At 50.0% G+C, this 19,999-nt stretch overlaps 1 protein-coding gene across 6 annotated transcripts in view; it reads left to right on the top strand.

Moving 5' to 3' along the window:
• The first annotated feature begins 803 nt into the window (after nt 1-803).
• The window catches only part of WIZ (WIZ zinc finger), a 140,581-nt gene continuing 121,385 nt past the window's right edge, over nt 804-19,999 (top strand). For 2 of the 6 annotated variants that reach the window (XM_034793314.1, XM_034793313.1), the window contains exons 1-2: nt 806-999; nt 17,019-17,489. In XM_034793314.1, coding sequence (XP_034649205.1) covers nt 17,102-17,489 — 388 coding nt within the window. In that variant the 5' untranslated portion in view covers nt 806-999; nt 17,019-17,101. Of the gene's footprint in view, nt 1,000-17,018; nt 17,490-19,999 lie in introns of those variants that run through there. The other 4 variants (XM_034793315.1, XM_034793317.1, XM_034793320.1 and 1 more) reach the window with 4 other exon arrangements.

The following is a 19,999-nucleotide window of genomic DNA, read 5'->3' as shown; positions in this document are numbered from 1 at the left end:
GGTTGAAGCCCTTGGTCTTTGCCCCCCTCCCCGGAACAGTGGGGCTCTGGCTTTGACCTCCCTGCATGGGGTGGCGGGGTTTGGGCATTGGTCCCCACTCCTGGGGTGGTGTGGGCATTTTTTTGTCAGAAGGGGGTCACGGTGCAATGAAGGTTGAGAACCCCTCCTCTAGGGGTTACTTTTACACCCAGTCTTCTGAAGGACACGCAGTCACCCGCAGCACAGCGCCAAGAGAGGCTCCCACCCTGTGAGGGGGAGGGGGCAAACGCTGAGCCCGTCACCCCTTGTGAGTGAGAAGAGCCTGTCACTCCCGGGGAGAGCCTGGCAGTCTCCTCCGAGCCTGTCACCCCTGGGAGGGAGGAGAGGCTGACCCCAAGCCTGTTATCCCCTGAGGGGGGAGAGCCTCCCACCCATGCGCGGATGAACGAGACCCTGGGCCTCGTCTTTGCCTCTTCTAAGATGGCGGTAGCGAAGAGGCGTCGCAACTCGGTGACGCACAACACCGGCGACACGACCATGGGGCGTGGCCTCCCCGGGGCAGTTTGGCTTGTGTCTCCCAAGATGGTGGGGGCTCTGACGGTCATGCTGCGGGTGACGTAATCCAGCAGTGCCGCCGGGAGGGCAGCCACGCTCTTGGCACAGGCCTCCTTTGCCTGTCCTAACATGGCAGCCGCGAGGCCCGGCCTCGGCCCTGGCACTTGCCTTCCCTGCCTCTTCCAAGATGGCGGCGGCTGCCCTGTCGCGCGCTCAGTGACGTGATCGGGCGCCGCCGCGGGAAGGGGGGCGGGGGAGCGGCCGGAGCGGCGCAGGCAGCGGCAGCAGCGGGACTGGCCGGGCCCCCGGAGGGGGGGGGGTGTTTAAAGGGACCATGTCCCCGGCGCTGCTGCTGCTGCGGAGGCCGGAGCCGGGCAGGAGGCGGCGGCTGCAGCGGGGCCGCTGAGGAGCCCTGCGGGCCCGGCCCCCTTGGGCGCCCGGGAGGCGGGGACGGCGCGTGACCGGGTGAGTGTCCGCTGGGAGCCCGGCCGGCTGGGAGACAAAGCGGAGCCGCCGCCGGGGACTCGGCGCCCGGCCCGGCCCTGCGGGGAGGCGGCGCGGAGCCCGGGGAGCGGCCCCGTCCGGGGTGCTGAAACCTGGGCAGTTTGGGGCGGGGGCAGGGACCCAGGTGTCCGGGCGAGGCGCGGGGGGTCCTGGGGGCGGGGGCAGGGACCCAGGTGTCCGGGCGAGGCGCGGGGGGTCCTGGGGGTGGGGGCAGGGACCCAGGTGTCCGGGAAGGAGCAAAGGGGGTGCCGGGGGTCCAGGTGCCCGGGGTGGGGAGCGGTGGTTGCTGGGGGCAGGGACTTGGGTGTCCGGGGAGGGGAGCAAGGGGGGATGCTGGGGGTCCAGGTGTATGGCAAGGGGGAATTCTGGGGGTGGGGCACCAGGTGTCTGGAGTGCGGTGGGGCAGGGCCCTAGGTGTCTGGGTTGTGNGGTTGCTGGGGGCAGGGACTTGGGTGTCCGGGGAGGGGAGCAAGGGGGGATGCTGGGGGTCCAGGTGTATGGCAAGGGGGAATTCTGGGGGTGGGGCACCAGGTGTCTGGAGTGCGGTGGGGCAGGGCCCTAGGTGTCTGGGTTGTGGGGGTTAGCAGTGTGGCAGGGCCCCAAGTGAGGAGAGCAAGGGGGGAATTCTGGGGGTGGGGTCCCAGCTGTCCGAGATGGGGCAGGGACGTAGCTATTCGGGGAAGGGAGTAGGGGGGGGAGATGCGGAAGGGCAATCCAGCTGTCTGGTTGGGACAGTGGAGGGATTGCTATGGGGCTGAATCCCAGGTGCCTGTGGATGGAAGGCTGGTGTCAGGGGAGGGGGCGGGGGGATGATTTAGGACTGGGAGCCTGGTGCTAGAGGTTGTTGGGGTGGCTGGGAGCCAGGTGTCCCGGAGAGGGGCTGATAGAACGGGGGATCGGCATGTGCCCTGGAGTTGATGGTGCTCTAAGGAGTAAAGAAGCAGGGAGGCTGGTGCTTGGAGATGAGTGCAGGGGGATGCTGCCGTGCTGAAAGACAGATGCTGGGGGTGGAGGGCAGACTGTTGGGACAGGGAGGATAGGGGGCAGTGGGCTGATACCGCTCCAGGAATGGAAATGAGAGGGAAGCTGATGGGGCTTGGGGAGGGGAGGCAGCAGGGAGGTTGTCTTTTCACGAGGAAAGGGGGCCACGGGCATGGTATCCACCTGTTATGAGCTGCCTGACATTTAGGTTGTGAGCTCTCTGGGGCAGGGACTGTCTGCCTTGTTACTTGTCTGTAAAGCTCCCTGCACAGTGGGAACATGCTCCTTGATTGGGATTCCTACGTGTTAACATAATGCCAATAACGCTGAGGATCATCCTACCAGGCAGCCAGTGCATAAGGCACAATGCTTGGCATGGGGAGGGCTCTGGGATATAATGGCTTCCTACTGACAGGCCTGGCCCATGCTAGGATTTTCTCCCTAAAGTTTTTTTCCATTGCTGCTGCTGGTTCAGATACACCAGTGAGAGTGTTAGCATGGATACTATGCCAGCAGCTGTTGGCATTCTAACCACAGTGTAATCTAGAGCTGTATTGAGCGGGGTGAGACAGTAGGGTGCTTAAAATGCTGGGGGCTGGTTAGACCTTGTGGCCATTAGTGCTCCCAGCACTGCTCCTGAAGATGGAGCACAGCTATTGGTAGGAAGGGTGAGAATTTAAAGGTGAAAAAATCCTACTATAGAGACAAGACACAGTGCCAAGTCTTTTGGAGTTAGGTGTAAAACCCCATAAAGTAATCGTACCAATGGCGGGAGGAGAGATAGGGAACCTTTCTATTCAAAGTAGCAGCCGTGTTAGTCTGTATCCGCAGAAAGAAGAACAGGAGTACTTGTGGCACCTTAGAGACTAACAAATTTATTAGAGCATAAGCTTTCGTGGGCTACAGCCCACTTCTTCGGATGCAAATTTGTTAGTCTCTAAGGTGCCACAAGTACTCCTGTTCTTCTTTCTATTCAAGGTTCTCATGCCTGTCACTGTGCTGTCTGATCATCTTCCAGAAGGCCACTAAGTGACATGACTCATCTGTTGCAAACTTCTTCCTAGCCAGTGACTGTGGTTGGATTATGTCAGGGTGGCTGATACAGCCCTCTGTAAAGGAGCTGTCAGGTATGCTGATGTTGCCCGAGTGTGTTATGTGCAGTTGATTGAGTAGGGAAGCTGATAAGGTAGGGGATGAGTTGTGACAGGAAGGCTGGTAATGCCCAAAGATTGAAGGTTGCTGGTGATCTAGGCATGGGAGGTGATGGGGATCTAGACAGGCTTAGGCAAAGAGGGCAACAGGGCAGTTGGCTGTACTTTAAGGATGTGATGCTAGTGGTGGCCCATGAAGGGAGGTAGCCTCCGTGGTGTTGCCTGGGGCAGGGAGGCAATGGGCATGCTAATGGGTAAGGCATCATCTCATGAGGTTCATCATACCTGAATTATTGTGCTCTATGTAGCCTCTCCCCCTCACAAGTACAGGAACTTTCGTTGTAGTATATTTTGTGCAACCTCTGAACTGTCAGTTTTCTTCAAGGCTTGGATTTCTGTGTTGAGAGCCAGCAACTGCCTTGGAGGGAGCTGGCAGGGAGGGAGAAGCTGGAGGCTTTGGCAGCAGGTCTGAGACAGTTGCAGGTTTTGGCATAGAAGGTGATCAGCAGTGAAATAATTTAACAATGTAGGCCTTTAAATAGCAGAGTACAGCCCAATATGATGAATAGGCCAATTCATCTCCCCTGCCCCTCTCCAGAGCAGTTGTTTCAGGCTTTCTGCAGACTCAGGCATTGCTTACACATGGGACATGTTTTGAAGGCTTGTTTTGCAACGAAAAAGCCTGGAATATTTTTTTTTAATTGGGGATGGGGGAGAAGCAGAGTGTAATTAGATAGCAACTAAAAAACACCCTACAATTGTGCAGAAATGTACAAGGCCACGTGACCATGGGACCCTACTGGTAGTGGGGAAAGTAATGTTGACATCCTGGGAGGGGAGAGGTGCCTCAGGGGTAGCTTTTCCAGATAATGTTGCTGAAGTCCCTGAATGCTTATATCTCTGCTTATCTTACTGCAGCATGAAATCTCGGGAGAGGAAATCTCTCCCTGTCAGATTCTTCAGTAAGTTCATTGTCATGGAAGACCCCTGGAGCCAAATTCCCTGAAGATCCTAGCACCAATCAAGTTCAGATAATCCAAATACCAATAAAGCCCCGTATAGATAAATGCTTGATGCTAGATTTGCCAGCCTGCCTAGCCTTGGCACTACAACTGTGTAAGCAGAAGAGAAGGAAGATCTCTGGGGATACATCCCTCTCCAGTTCCAGCTCTGGGAGAAGAAAAGCCCCTCTTCCTCTGCTAAATGCTGTCATTAGTGTGACTTCAGAGAAAGAGTCATGCCATTCAGGCGCTTGGGAGATGTCTTGCTGATCTTTTGAGGTTTCTCTGAGGAAGGAAATCTTATGGGATCCTGTCTAACCTGACTTCACCCCTGATGTGGCATTGCCATTAAGGAGTGGGGGTGGGGGTGGGGGGAAGAATTGCTTTGGGAGCTTCCCAAGTTCCCTGAATTCCCATTTGATTGGATTCCAGAACAATTGTTCTTCTTTTTATCTACCTTCATTGACTCACCAATGGTGGTTTTGCATCAGCGGGATATTTTAACCTGTGAAATTTAATATTGCATGCAAAAGTTAGGGTTCATTGGCATCTTTAACTTGGCATGGGTCTGTGCGCACCTCTCTCGTTAAAGGCTATTTTAAGCTGTTTTGTGCTGTTAAGTCTGTACCATGAAATGGGGTTCTCAGACTTGTTCATAGGGTGGAGTGCATCTTTGGGAAGAAGTGTGTTTAAGACAAATTCATGATCCCCTGGCTGATTATACAGCATCGCTGTAACAACTACAGCAAATCCTTCATGGAAGAGTAACATCAGGAAAGTGTTTGTGTCTATTTGTCCTATTTAAAAATAAGTTCATCACGCTGTCTCCTGCTCCCCTTTCCTCTGTCCTGCTGTTCTTTTCCCCTGGTGCCTCTTCTCTGCTTCTTTCTCCCCTAGACTTTTCTTTCCAGCTGGTGGCTTTTGGATCTGTTGATGGCTCTTGGTGGTGACTGGCACTTCAGTCCGGCTGTTGGCTTTGGCCTCATCCTGCTTGTAGGTCATGTCTACACTACAGAGCCTATGTGGGCATAGCTATGCTTGCATAGCCCTAGTGTAGACATAGCATAAGCTGATAGGAGTCCTTTTGCTGGTACAGGAATACTAATTCTTCGAATAATATTAGCTACACCGATAGGAGCACTATTCTGTCGGCAGCACTGCAGGTTTTATTGGCATAGCTATGGGGTGTGGGTGGGTGTGTAAAAATCACACCCCTCACACTCCTAGCCAACATAACTATCCCAGTATAAGTTTTAAGAGTAAACCAGGCCTTAGATAGCAGCAGCGTCCCCTGTTCTTATGTGCCTAGGCCCTTAGAGAAAAACCTGGGTGCCTGAAGAAGCAACTGGGAAGAACCTAGTTCCCATAGGCACCGACTCCGTGGGTGCTCCGGGGCTGGAGCACCCATGGGGAAAAAGTGGTGGGTGCCCCGCTCTGCCGCTCCAGCTCACCCCCACTCCTCCACCTCCCCTGAATGCACCGCATCTCCGCTTTTCCCCCTGGCTCCAAGTGCTTGCACCGCAAAACACCTGTTTTGCAGCAGCAAGCGCTGTGAGGGAGGGGGGAAGGAGGGAGAATGCGGCGCGCTCAGGGAAGAGGCAGGGCCGGGGCGGGGATATGGGGAAGGGGCCCAATAGGGGCAGGGAGGGGGTGGAGTTGGGGAGGGGACTTTGGGGAAGCGGTTGGAATGGGGATGGGAGGAGGCAGGGCAGGGGTGGAGTCGGGGCTGGGGGGAGACTCGAGCACCCACCGGCACCAGAAAAAGTTGGGGCCTATGCTAGTTCCATGTAGCCTGTTGGCTCTCTGTGGACCAGAAATACATGCCCAGCAGACCCCGCCATAAAGTATACAGTGTGGGTAGCATGGGAGAAGTAACGTTTTTAGATGCGTAACTGTGCACCTGCAACATTCCATTTGCAAAGCTCTGGCATGGAAGAGCCTTGTTTGTTTTTGATTTTTAGGAAAGGAGGTGATTGCTAAAGTGATTAAGTATGGGCATTCAAATTCCCTGGTTCTACTTTGAAGCTTGCATCTCACGGAGGTGAATGGAGCAGGAAAGAATTTATGGTGCTGCCATTTGGCAAGAGGCACTTTGCTGCAAGTCTGGGTTAACAGGACAAATGTGCATCTGTTTACATGGGTGGGGGATGCTGTCTTGGCAAAGAGGAAAGATAGAAACTTTTTTTTTAAGTGACACTGTTGAATTTTCAAAATGCTCCAAAAATTGTTTGGTAGCCCCACAATTGAGGGATCTGCCACTTTTATTAGACCCCTGGATTCCTGGTGAGGCAAATGTGAGCTCAGAGGATTGTGTTGTGTGTTTATGATCTTTCTCAGGCAGATTTTTCTGAGGAGCCTGGTCAGATACTGAACTTTTAAAAAGAGGTGTGGAGATCCCCATGTCAGCTCGCTACCCATCATGCAATTTAAAAACAACTGAACAGGTGTTTGAGAAGGGAAAAATAGTGACACTCCATAGAAACTGGTTTACAAGGAGAGATTTTGACAGGACCGATTGGAGAGGAAAATATGTATTTTGCTAATGAAATAAGAATTGTCTTTCCTAACTAGAGGCCAGTTTCCATGTTCTCCTGAGACCAAGTATGGAAAACTTCAGGCCAAACACAAATTTGTGCCAAGTGATGGTTGAATGAAATCGGTAGGTCACATTTGAAATTGTTTTGCAATCTTTCCAGTAGCAGGAGTTCACCAGAAAGGGATACGAGATTGGGAGTGTGATGAGTCTTCCCGTTCCAGCCGATTTGGCCATCTAGAAACCCAGGCCCAAATTCTGCTGCCCGTTGCCAAGATAAGCCCATTGATTTTATGTAGTCACTGCACTAGAGTGGCTTGCCTATGTCCATGATTTTTTTTGCACTGGTATAGCTATACTAGAGTAGACGTGCTGGTGTCAAGGGGGTTTGCGCTGATTGAGCAAACCCCGAAGGTAAGTTGCACTGGTGCAGTTTGTCTGCACAGGGGGTTTGCACCAGTACAGCTCCTTCCAAGTAGCTACACTCATGGAAAATCCTGAATGTGGACATGGCCTTGGTTTCCTCCTTTTAATCATAGAATATCAGGATTGGAAGGGAGGTCATCTAGCCCAGCACCCTGCTCAAAGCAGGACCAATTCCCAACTAAATCATCCCAGCCAGGGCTTTGTCAAGCCTGACCTTAAAAACCTCTAAGGAAGGAGATTCCACCACCTCCCTAAGTAGTAACCCATTCCAGTGCTTCACCACCCTCGGAGTGAAAAAGTTTTTCCTAATATCCAACCTAGACCTCCCCCACTGCAACTTGAGACCATTACTCCTTGTTCTGTCATCAGGTACCACTGAGAACAGTCTAGATCCATCCTCTTTGGAACCCCCTTTCAGGTAGTTGAAAGCAGCTATCAAATCCCCCCCTCATTCTTCTCTTCTGCAGACTAAACAATCCCAGTTCCCTCAGCCTCTCCTCATAAGTCATGTGCTCCAGCCCCCTAATCATTTTTGTTGCCCTCCGCTAGACTCTTCCCAATTTTTCCACATCCTCCTTGTAGTGTGGGGCCCAAAACTGGACACAGTACTCCAGATGAGGCCTCACCAATGTCGAATAGAGGGGAATGATCACGTCCCTTGATCTGCTGGCAATGCTCCTACTTATACAGCCCAAAATGCCGTTAGCCTTCTTGGCAACAAGGGCACACTGTTGACTCATATCCAGCTTCTTGTCTACTGTAACCCCTGGGTCCTTTTCTGCAGAACTGCTTCCTAGCCATTTGGTCCCTAGTCTGTAACAGTGAATGGGATTCTTCCGTCCTAAGTGCAGGACTCTGCATTTGTCCTTGTTGAACCTCATCAGGTTTCTTTTGGCCCAATCCTCTAATTTGTCTAGGTCCTTCTGTATCCTATCCCTACCCTCCAGCGTAGCCCGGGAAGCATTTGTTTTGTTCTTTTGTGTGTGGGAGGGAGGCGGGGGTGAGAGCCTTTGCTTTTGTGTCCCTTGAGGCGGATGAAACACAAGACAAGGTGGGGAGTGTAGAATAGACCTCCGTGGTGGCACCCCAGCTAAATTTGTCCCATGGCACTGCACCATATAGATTTGAACATTTACCAGTTTACCTGGAGTGATAACACCAGCTGAAGGCTCAGTCTAAAACACATAGTTGCAGCAGTTTAAAAAAAGGTGTGACTTTAAACAGGTGTAGCTGCTGTATGTGTGGATGCTATTGGGTTAGCTTAAATCTTTTAATTGACTTAAGCTAAAATGATAGGAGAGCTACACAGCTGGTGCTTGTGCTGTGTCAAGGTGCTTTGGGTTCATCTGGTTACTTGAAGGGGGAACAAGAGGGACTTCGCCATGTGGTAATGTCACATGCCCTCTATTAACTTGCATTCGCTTGAGCTAACTGATGTGATGTCAGTCAATCATTGCTATATAATAAAATGAATTAGCTACTTACAAGTGTGTCCCTCTATCCTTTGGGGAAATGCTACCAGAGAACATGATTGTATTAGAAAAGTTAAATGAATTAATTGTGTAAAGTATCCAAAAAGTTACATAAAGCACAGTTAGGTGGCGGTGGGTCACAGGTGGCAAAGGTCCTTTGTCTGTGTGCATCTGTACCCACAGGAAGCAGTCTGTGATTGAGGGAATAGGGGCTTTCAGTCTGGGAAGAGAGGAAGGTGGTCTCATTTTCCACTGCTGATTGGATTTACAGCTGGAACATTTTGGAGAGTCTTGTTGTTACCTGGGGTTTTCTGAACCCAAAACTATGGTAACTAGTCTTTGTTTTTCAGGCAGTTTCAGGACACAAATCGATGTGGACACAGCTCCTCTTATAATTAATTGGTACACATGAGTGCTTTCACCCCAAAATCCTTGTTTTTTATTGTCTCAAGCACACATCTAAAATAAGAATAGTCTAAAGAACCCCAGATATAGTTACACAAAATCTGAGATGGTGTTGAGTGGTCAACAGCAGGTTTCCAGTAGCCAGCCTTCCTTCTAGCTGCTGGGGAGTTGGATGTCCGACTCCTAGCTTGTCAAAATCCTCTCACCAGATTGCACACTCTAATCTCCAAGACACCAGCAAGCCACTGCTGTTGTCTCTATCCCTTAGCGCCTACATGGAGTGGAAACAGTCTTCCTTCCAATGCCTTGGGTTTGGCAGAACTTCTGCAGGTCTTTCCCTTCAGCAAGCCGAAAAAGAGAGTGATCTGTGGGATGTGCTAGGCATGGCAGCACTGTCAGGCTCCACTGCACGGTGGCTCACTCTGGGAAGCATCCAATGTACATTGGGAGTGGCTGTCAATGAAACTGGGAGAGTCTATGGGCCATTGTTCTGCTCAGATTCATGTCCTTGGTGCCTGATATATAATTTAAGACTCCTCTCTTTTATAATGCTGTTCATTCTGCCTATTTGCCACTCAGGTCAGACAACCTACTCTGCTATGGCTACTGCATTGTAAGACCCTTGGAAAACCCTCCTACATGTTCCTATGCTCTGGCGCTATCCATGATTTCTATTTCAAAAACACTATATTGGGGCCAGTACAGGGATGCCAAATCCTCTGCTCGCTTTATAGGCTAATGACACTGGTGCTCATGACCTGAATGTTCTTCCAGGAGCTAATCTACCACTGGGCTGCTGCAGAAACCAGGCAGTTCCTCTGCTGTGCTGTTTAGGGTCAGGATAGCTGGTGACTCTAGATGCACTTGAAGTGGCCAGGTATTGTATGCAGGTTCAGCAGAGAGTGTTCACTGCCTGTGATCCTACTGCATAACCTAGAACTGTGGCTGTCAGGAGAGTTCTTGGTGAGCTCAGATAAAGATTCAGGGACAAAGGAGCAGGAGGGTACCAGTAAAGAGAAATTCTTATGTTGGCCTGAGCTCCAGAAAGAGCAGGGCAGCAGAAACTGATTAATAGATTTTAAGGCCAGAAGGAACCACTATGACCATCCAGTCTGACTTCTTGCATAACACAGGCCAGAGAACCCGATCTAATCATTTCTGCATCAAGCCCATAATTTCTTGTTGACTTAGAGTTTGTGTTAGAAAGAGACATCTAGTCTTGATTTAAAGACTTCAAGCAATGGGTAATGCACCACTGATCCTAGATCAGTTATGCCAAGGGTTAATTGCCCTCCATTGTTTTTTTTTCTTTTTTTTAAAGTGCCTTATTTTCAGTCTAACTTCAGCTTTTCTGTCTTTGTCTGATAAATTAAAGAGCCCCCTGCTAGCAGAAATTTTCCCCCGTGGGTTTCTATAGACTATGCTCAAGCTACCTCTTAATCTTCAGTTGGCTACAAAGCTGGTGTCCTGAGTGAATTCCCTAGATTTGTTGGCCTCTTCGTTGTTTGTATAACCACTTCCTTGTTCTGGGTTTTTTCACTTTCTCAGCATGCTGTTTGTATGAACTCAGGAATTCACAGGCTTTCTGTAGCGTGGTCATCCCTTAACAAGAGTGTCCTGGGGATGTATCTCCCACAAGCCCATTCATGATCTCACAACATCTTGGTAGCAGCTCCAGAGATCCTAGTCTCTGCTTCTCCCCTCAGTCTCTGGAGCTGGACAGGTCTGGAAATGCAGCCGTACAAGGTTAATTTGGTATCTGGAGCCCCATCTTCTGCTTTTCCCCCATGCTCCAAGTAGCACTGCTTGGGTTCTCAAACTTGCCCTCTCTTGCTGCTCAGTGTCTTTCCTGCTGACCCCACTCCCAGCCCCTTTCCCTCTGCAATGTGTGGCATTGACAAAGGGTTATATGTGACTCCTCACACAGAAACAAACTATCCATTCCCAAAAAGGAGGGAAACCCATGAGAACTCCCACAGACTCTAGTTGTAAACTGAAATTAAAATTGCCCCTAGCACACATTGTCTCCTGATGGGCTGTGTGCGCATCATGACAACATATTTAGTTGATGTTCGCTCGTTTTAGTCAATGCTACTGCAGTTAGTTGTTTGTAAAGTGATTTTAAGATTAGAAATGCTGGTTTTATTGTGCTCTTCTAGGGTTGGCGTCACCATGGAGAATATTTTTAGGGTTGCCTGGAGTCTGGGTAATGAAACTTTCACATGCTTCTTACAATCAGTCTCTAGAAAACCTCCTCTGTGGTCAGAACTGTATGAGTTCTGAATATATGCAATGTTATTGTAGCCATGTTGGTCCCTTGATATTGGAGAGACACGGTGGATGAGGCAATACCTTTTATTGGACCAGCTTCTTTCTTTGATAGTTGTTCTGGATTTCTCGCATAAATAGAAATTACCTCACCAATCTTGTCTCTCTAGAGTTCTGAAGAGACGTGTTTGAAATGAGTGCTAGAAATTAGAATTTGAAAATCTTACCTCTTTTTTAGGCTCTGTGGCTTTTTGTGGGTCTGTGATACCAGGTACACTACATGAAGCAAAGCATGTGTCTGCCAGCAGGCCTGGATTGCTTCCTAATGTGGAGCATGAGCGGGCACAATGGGTCAGTTACGCAGTTCTCTAGACAGGGGTTTTCTTTTGCTTCTCTTTTAAGAGGCATTGAGCATCCTCTGCTCCAGGTGAAATCGGTGTGAGCTGCAGGTGCTCTGTATTAAGTGGCTCATGTCAGATGCCCCAAACTAGTGGATATTCTGTATTTATTTAAGCAAAGAAATTTGTCTTCATTCCAGTTTCCTTATTTGTGAAACTGGGGTAACTAATGTCTGAAGTGCTCTGGGATCCTTGGTCAGAAGGCGCTTGAGAAGCATGAGTCCCCCTTCTCTCTCTACCGCGCCTTTTAAAAATAAGTGACGAGTGCGGTGCTGGTAGCAAAGAAATTAGCACTCTGGCCTTCATGTGGCAGCACAGTGTCTGAAGGCTGTTTTCCCTCTCTAGAATGTGCCACCTCGAGAGAGGGAGAACACTTGGTTCCTTGGCAGAGGGAGCGGGGTATCTTGTGCCACACGGCAGTGACCTCTTCCCACCATTAGAGAGAATCCTTGGTGTTCATGTCCAGCCCTTTTGGGGGAGAGTATGGGCACTGCAGTATGAGACCCTAAGGCAAGGGTGGGCAAACTTTTTGGCCCGAGGGCCACATCTGGATATAGCAATTGTGTGGCGGGCCATGAATGCTCGTGAAATTGTGCGTTGGGGTGCAGGAGGGAGTGAGGGCTGTAGCTGGGGGTGCGAGCTCTGGGGTGAGGCCAGAAATGAGGCATTCAGGGTGCAGGAGGGGGCTCCGGGCTGGGGCAAGAGGGGTGAGGGCTTTGGCTGGGGGTGCAGGCTCTGGGGGGGGGATGGGGATGCAGGGGGTGCTCTGGGCTGGGACTGAGGGGTTCGGGAGGGGGATCAGGGTTGTGGCATGGGACAGGGTCAGGGTGCAGGCTCCGGGCAGCACTTGCCACAAGCAGCTCCCAGAAGCAGCTGTCCCCCCTATGGCTCCTAGGCAGAGGCTCAGCCAGGCTGCTTTGCACACTGCCCTGTCTGCAGGCGCTGGCCCTGCAGCTCCCATTGGCCGCAGTTCCCAGCCAATGGGAGCTGCCGGGGCGGTGCTTGGGGCGGGGCAGTGTGCGGAGCCCTCTGGCTGCCTCTACACGTAGGAGCTGAAGGGAAAACATGCCGCTGCTTCCAGGAGCCGCGCGGAGTGGGGCAAGCCCCAGACCCTGCTCCCCAGCGGGAGCTCGAGGGCCGGATTAAGACGTCTGGAGGGCTGGATGTGGCTCCTGGGCTGTAGTTTGCCCACCCCTGCCCTAAGGGCTGGGTGAGGGGACCCTTCACGGCTCTAGTGAGCACAAAGGGTCCCTTGAGGAGAGCCATGTATCAGTCTTTAAAGTATTGGGTACATGCTGTGAATCCCAATGGGAGGTCAGTGTGGGTTTTTTGTGTGGTGATTATATACGTTCCTGAGGGACTTGTACAGAGTCTGAAGCACTGAAAATGTGCAGCTGTAGGCTTGACTGGCAGGAGCCCAATGGACTCCTAAAAAACCTAGGGAAAAGATTTCGGCAGATCCTCACTGTCAGTGTTTTGGACTTAGTGCTGTACTGGCATGCCATGCATGGGCTCCTGATGGAGTCAGTGAGCCCTCTCCGCGTGTCTTGGCTCCAGGTGGAATGGCACTTGTTGCTAAAGGAAGTTCTTAGCAATCAAAGCCAGCTGGTAGGTCCTACCCCTGCTGGCTAGAAAAAGAGCATTTGAAGCCATTTTTTGTGTGTGTCTTGCTGAGGGTGAAACTGGACTAGGCAGGGGGAGTGGATTAATGGTTCTGTGGGCACTGTGTGTGAGAGCCAAGGCTGCAGGGACAGGAAGAGTTGAGACTTAAATAAGCACAAGGCATCTCTGTTTGTGCGGTGCCTGTGTCCCCTCCTCCCCAACCCTGGGGGGAGAGCCCAGCGTTCCTCAGTGCGAGTCCTCTCCAGAAAGCTCTGAAAGAGACACAAGCATGAAGATCAAATTCTTTGTGTTACTGACATGCTAGCGTGTGGTTGTTTGGTTTGGGTTTTTTCTCCTCCCCTTCTGTAGCTCCTGTAGAGTATCTAGCACAAGTGTGTGTGTGGGGGGGGGGAGAGACAGAATAGTAGGGAATCAAGCCCATCACATGGGGTATTCAGTTTGATTTCTTCACCTCCCCACATGCAGCGCTCACAGGACTCTTCTCTACATCATTCCCACAGATGCTTGGTCTCTGCTCATTCCTGGCTCTCAGCCGTGATGGAGACTTCATCTCCTACCATCTCTTCTAGGGCTCCTTTGCTCTCATGGTTAAGAACTTTTTATGTAAATGGCTCCAGGCTATTGCTCCTTGTATGGTAATCGCCTCTTAGGAGACGGCGAATAATTCCCTCTCTTAATTTATATTGTTACCTTGAAGGTATTTATAGACTGATGTCTCTCCTCTGGCCTTTTCTTTCCTTAACTACATAAATTTTGCTTCCTTGCTTCCTCTACTCACGCACCTTTATTCTCTAGCTTTCTGGTACATTTGCTCGCTGTAACTTGTGCTTTCTCTAGCGTTCTTTCTGGATCATGGAGTCTGGAGCTGTTCATGCTTATTTGAAACGTGGCCATATTGGGGTTATGTAGGGCAGCCTTATCTCATCTCCAGCTCATGTATGTGATTTACCCCCTCCTACGTGCAATAATAACTTTGCCTTGCAGCACACCATGAGAGATGGTGGCTGTGAATCTGGGAGATATGGTTGTCACTGCTTTTCCTTGAGTATAGCTCAGGCTCCGTTCAGACCCACTATGAAATGTTTTGTTCGCTTCACCAGTGATTGAAGTTGGTTATACAGTAACTTCATCTCCAGGGTGACTGGATGGGTTGGGATCAATAATCATCTTGACTTCCATGTTGAAGTAGTCCTCATCATATTGTTTCCTGTGTCTGCACTCTGATCATCAAGGTGGTAAACCACCCAGAGACCCTTTATTGCAGGGTTCTCAAACTGGGTGTTGGGACCCCTCAGGGGGTCATGAGGTTATTATATGGGGGGTTGTGAGCTGTCAACCTCCACTCCAACCCCCCTTTGCCTCCAGCATTTATAATGGTGTTAAATTAAAAACACTTTTTATATATTTATTAGGGCCGGGGATTGCACTCTGAGGCTTGCTATGTGAAAGGGGTCACCAGTACAAAAGTTTGAGAACCACTGCTTTATTGGGTCCGTGCCCCAGTATCAAGTGATGCTAGAATTGCTTTCTTACACCTATGGCTAATTAGAATGGTGAGTCTCACTGGGACAGGTGCAGACTTAGCGGCAGCATCCTCTAGGCATGGCTAATGCAATGCGTGGTAGCTTTGAATTTAAGGAAAGATCTTGAAGCTCCCGCTGAGTCAACATGTAATGCCCATCCTGCTAAGTAACGCACGTTGACATGAGCCAATCATGCTGTGTCACAGACACTACACTGGCTGTCTACTTAATACTAGAACAAGTTCAAGGTCCCAAAGCCCTCAATGGGCTGGAGCTGTCTCGGCAGTCAGGACCTACCATGAAGCTGTGGCCCTCAGGAACAGTAGAACTGTCAGCAGGACAGGTGTTGCTCATGGGAACCGGGGGACATGAGCATTCTCAGTTGCTGGCCCATAGCTGGGGAACTTTCCTTCCATGAGAGACTAGAACGGTCCTCAATTTCATTGCCTTCGGGGCAAAATCTTGTCTCCATTTGCTTCCCTACAATAAAGCCCACCTCCCAGGAAGAATAAGCAGCTGAGCATTTCTCCTCTTTCTCCTCCCCCCCAAAACCCCTCAACATGCAGAGGGGTGGAGGTGCGGGGGCGGGAAGAGACCCAAACTTGTGTGTGTATAGGGTATCTGTGGCTTGTGAGGCACACTCACAGTGTGAGTAGCAGTATAAATCCCTGGGGAGATAGTAAGGGGTTGTGCGACGTCTTTAGCCTCTAGATGGCTGGCTCAGGTGCATCCCAGGAGAGAGGTAACTGAAATCTGTTTCTTTTTGGCTTTCATGAAGTGAGTGGCTAATTTCAGTCCAGATCCTGCTTAGGTAGGTGTCCATTTTTCAGAACTACAGCCTGGTTGGCCTCCTTGTTGGTGGCCTCAACAAGTTGCCATGTAGCAAACCTCTTACCCCTGGGGGTAGGCAGTGGGAGATATGTTGGCACTTCTGCTGCTGTACCTGCTTGGGGAGAAATAGTCTGTTAACTTAGTACCTTTCACCAGCATGAAATGCCATTTAAAAAACGAAACTGCAGCTATTAGTAACCTCTGGTGATATAAAGGGAGAGTGTGTAGGCCATGAAAATACCTGAACCTGTCACAGAGGGTGGATACGTGTAATTGTATGGGATATTGAAAGTTGTGTGTTTTACCTTTTTAGGAGAGTTTGTGTTAGGTCAACACTAAACACGGAACTTGGAGACAGCAAATGCTCAGAGGATAACAGGGAGCTCTGTAGTAACAGGAAGCATAGTGCAAATGAAGAGCAACAATGTGTGATGGAAATGTGCAGTGTTAGCCTGTGAATGAGGAGAGATGCTGCATGGTAGGGACCAGTGGAATAATCCTGCCTTTCTGCGGAACCGCTCATGATACACACAGACTCAAGACCAATGTTTATGTACACATACGTGTGCTGGCATGTCACTAAGGTCTATACGTCGCCAGTGGGTAGCTTCGGATATCTTTCCCCAATGATTCCTGCAGCAAGGAGGGGACCAGGGTGTCAGCAAGATACACTGCTCCCAAGGCACGAATATTCGACAATTTCCCAGTCTCTGTATTGGCCATTTGGCGGCTTCTTCCACCCTCTTGCTCTGAACTGCCCTTCTCACCTGTAGAAGCTCGTTAGCCTTTCTCGTCCTTGTTCCATGCTAACCCTGTGGCCAGGGCGTGATGCAGAATCTTGCTAAGCAGGTCAGTCTCCTAAAGGGTCATGTGGTGCCTTGGACACTGTATTGTTCTTTCTGACTCCCCCAGCCCTCCTGCATCACCGTGAAATGCTCCTAGGCTCAACAAGCTCTTGGGGTAAAAGCTTCAACGCTCCAGCATGGTTCTAGAAAGCACTGTGCTGCCAGAGGTGCCATGTTCACATATGGAAATGTAAAACGAAGGTCCTGACCAATTGCCTCCTGGAATCCCATAGCACTAAGGGCATGGACCCAGGTGTCCTGGTTACATCCCATACTGGGATTTAAACTGGGTATCGATGTTTTCACTTTACGGCTGAAACAGCTGCTGCTTTGCCCCACTTGAAGCCAGTCATGTAGTGACACTGTAAAGGTCTTGGGCTGAAAGGCACAGTAAGATTCTTTTGTTGCGATCTGTTGTTACTCCAGGTCGTGCCCTCGGGCCTAAAGAGAGCAGGTGTGACCAGGAAAAGCTCATCACTTTCTGCAATTGAGAAATCCTCATCACTTTCTTTTCCCTTTTTAGATTTTCTGGCTACAGCTGCCTGTGAATCCTATGAAGTCCTGATGTTTGTATTTTCCTGAGTGACACAACAGAATCTGCGAGGAATGGAGAAAGCTGTCTCTTCTTCTTCATCAGAGCAGCAAAGAGCGCATCGGTGTGATGGAGGCAAAACCGTGTTAATGACACTGGAGCCAAACAAAGAAGATTTTTCTGCCCTTGGGTGCCCCCAAGGTGAGCAGAGAATAGCTGCTTTTGTTAAAGATGCAAAAATGCCTCTGGAGAGTGCAGCTTTATCGGGGACATCAGTGGAAGGGGGGACTGATCTCAAGGAGGCTGCCTTCTATGCTTCCGACAATGTGGCATCAATGAACATAGATGGGAGAGGGAATTCGGGTGCTGATGACATGTGCAGCCGTAAGAAGGATCCCACTTTTTTCTTGCCTCTAGCCCGCCAGGAGCCAGACGTTGGTTTGGAAGCACACAACGTGGCAGGTAAGTTCCACACCCTAAATCTATAGGTGGGACTCAAATGCCATTGGCTAATGGCAAATCGGAGCCTCTTTCCTGGTGAACAGAAGGGAGGTCAAAAGCCTAGACTGCTGCAGAGTTTAATTTTCATTTAAAAATATACTTGGCATTTGTGGTGGTGCTGGAAACCTTCTAAATGGGACAGCAGAGCAGCGAGTCTTCCTGAGTCTGCAGACTGCTTAGGCGCCCCGCTTCTGCTCATTTGCAGAGTGAGTTAAGGAGACATTGCTTAGTGCAACTGCTTCTATTCAGGACCCTGCAGGCTGCATGAAACTGATTAGAATCCCTGCCAGTTTTCCTTTGCTGCTGCTCTGAGCAGTGAGAAAGGCAGATACTGGAGATGTTCGCAGGAGAGGAGGGTGGAGTCTGTCAGGAAGATGTGGGCGAAGTCAAGAGACACTTCCAGCAACCAGAGGATGGGATGGCGGCGGGAGGCATTCACATTTATTAGGTATCTACAAGCCAGAGGCACCTAGAAAAGAAACAAAGTCCCATGAACAGCATTCTTTTCCTTCCCTACACCTGCAGCCTTTCCCAGCATCTAATGGTAGTGTGTGTGGGGGTATCTGGGTGTCTCACCTGCACCAGGCTGGGGCTGTTGGGAGGGACCCCCTCATCTGGCTAGCAGATGTTTTTTTGAGCCTTCTTGGTAGTGGACTCTCCCTGGTGATCGTCCCGCCTGCAGTGGCCAGCCATGCAACCTCTGCCTTGGCATGCAGCTCCTCGTAGCGCTCAGTTGACGAAAGCTCCTGTGCACTGGGCCTTTCACAGCTGTTTCCCCTCCTCCTCCCCCATCTCTCCTGGCTTCACTTTCTCAAAGGTCCAGGAATTAGTGGTGTTCCACATGGAGATCTCCTGTTTGAAGCTAAGCTGTGGATATGAGTGCAGCACTGGGCTTCTTTCCTAGGTGAATAGCTCCAAGATCTTTCCACTTGTGATACTGAGAGTTTTGGAGCTGGAGGGAGTCTGATGATGACACAGCCATGCTGAACTGTTCCTGTTCTAGTTTGTTTGAGCTTATACATTTATTGGGGCAACCAGAAGAGACTCCAGAAGAGAAACCTCAGCCTGAACCAATCTACACGGGAGGTCCTCTTCCTAGACACCACGGTACAAATAAGTGACGGTCACGTTAACACCACCCTATACCAAAAACCCACCGACCGCTATGCCTACCTTGAGTTAATTGGTAATTTAGCAACATGGTAATGATCTTCAAGTTCAGCACCACAGACAGGGATGTAAAATTCAGTGGCATAGTGAACTGATAGCTCTTGGGAGTTCTGCTTGCCACAGTCAAAACTACCCGCTCAATTCGTGAATCTTAGACTTGTCAGATCCATTAAATGGTGCTGGTCAGATGCTGAAATGTCAGTGGCACTTGGTAATTTAGTGACCTGTATGTAAACGTAAAAAATGTTACTGTTTTCTTGCAACATACCCAGAGGATTACTATGCTATCTTAAAGTGCAGTGTCTCTATGTATAAAACACGTACTAACAATCCTGCATTGAAACAACAAGGAGTCCGGTGGCACTTTAAAGACTAACAGACTTATTTGGGCATAAGCTTTTGTGGGTAAGCTTCTTCAGATGTATGGAGTGAAATTTACAGATGCAGGCATTATATAATGACACATGAATCCTGCATTGGGAGACCTAATTAGGCCCTTTGCACATCTGTGGATTGCAATACCTCCCACTTGTTCTCCTTGTACCAGCCCGGAGCTGTGGGGATAGACTCCTCTGCCAGCAGGTGGAAATAGGAACCCTGGAGAACTTGGAGTGATTTCTTCCTTTGCTAAGTGGAGTTCATAGGCACAAAATATTCTGTTGGTTACAGTCTCCTTGTCGCTGTGAAAAGCTGTACCTTCCAGGAACCTATGGCTTGCCAGTTATCTTTTTGGGTTCTGTGTGATGTCCTCCTGCTATTGCCTCTCCTATTGCATGTTTCTATACTAAGAACTAGGGAGCGAACCCAAGGCCTGTGAAAGTGAGGGATTGTTGTCCAGGATGTGTTGTAGATCACTGATGTGTCGGAGAGGTGTTAGCTGAGGAGTGGCTAGTGGAGTTCTGTTGGTTTCTTTCTTGGGCATGTCTTGCAGCAGGAGGCTTCTGGGTAAACATCTGGCTCTGTTGATTTGTTTCCTTATTTCCTCGGGTGGGTATCATAGTTTTGAGAATGCTTGGTGAAGATCTTGTAGGTGTTGAGCTCTGTCTGAGGGGTTGGAGCAAATGCGGTTATACCTCAGTGTTTGGCTGTAGATGATGGATCGTGTGGTGTGTCCAGGATTGGAGCTGGAGGCATGAAGGTAGGCATAGCGGTCGGTGGGTTTTTGGTATAGGGTGGTGGTAACGTGACCATCACTTATTTGTACCGCGGTGTCTAGGAAGTGGACCTACCATGTAGATTGGTTCAGGCTGAGGTTCATGGTGGGGTGGAAACTGTTGAAATCGTGGTGGAATTCTTCCAGA

This window comes from Trachemys scripta, chromosome 17 (assembly GCF_013100865.1).
Source record: "Trachemys scripta elegans isolate TJP31775 chromosome 17, CAS_Tse_1.0, whole genome shotgun sequence".
Lineage (NCBI taxonomy): Eukaryota > Metazoa > Chordata > Testudines > Emydidae > Trachemys > Trachemys scripta.
The sequence above is the reverse complement of the archived record's forward strand: the minus strand, read 5'-3'. Positions and strand labels throughout refer to the sequence as shown.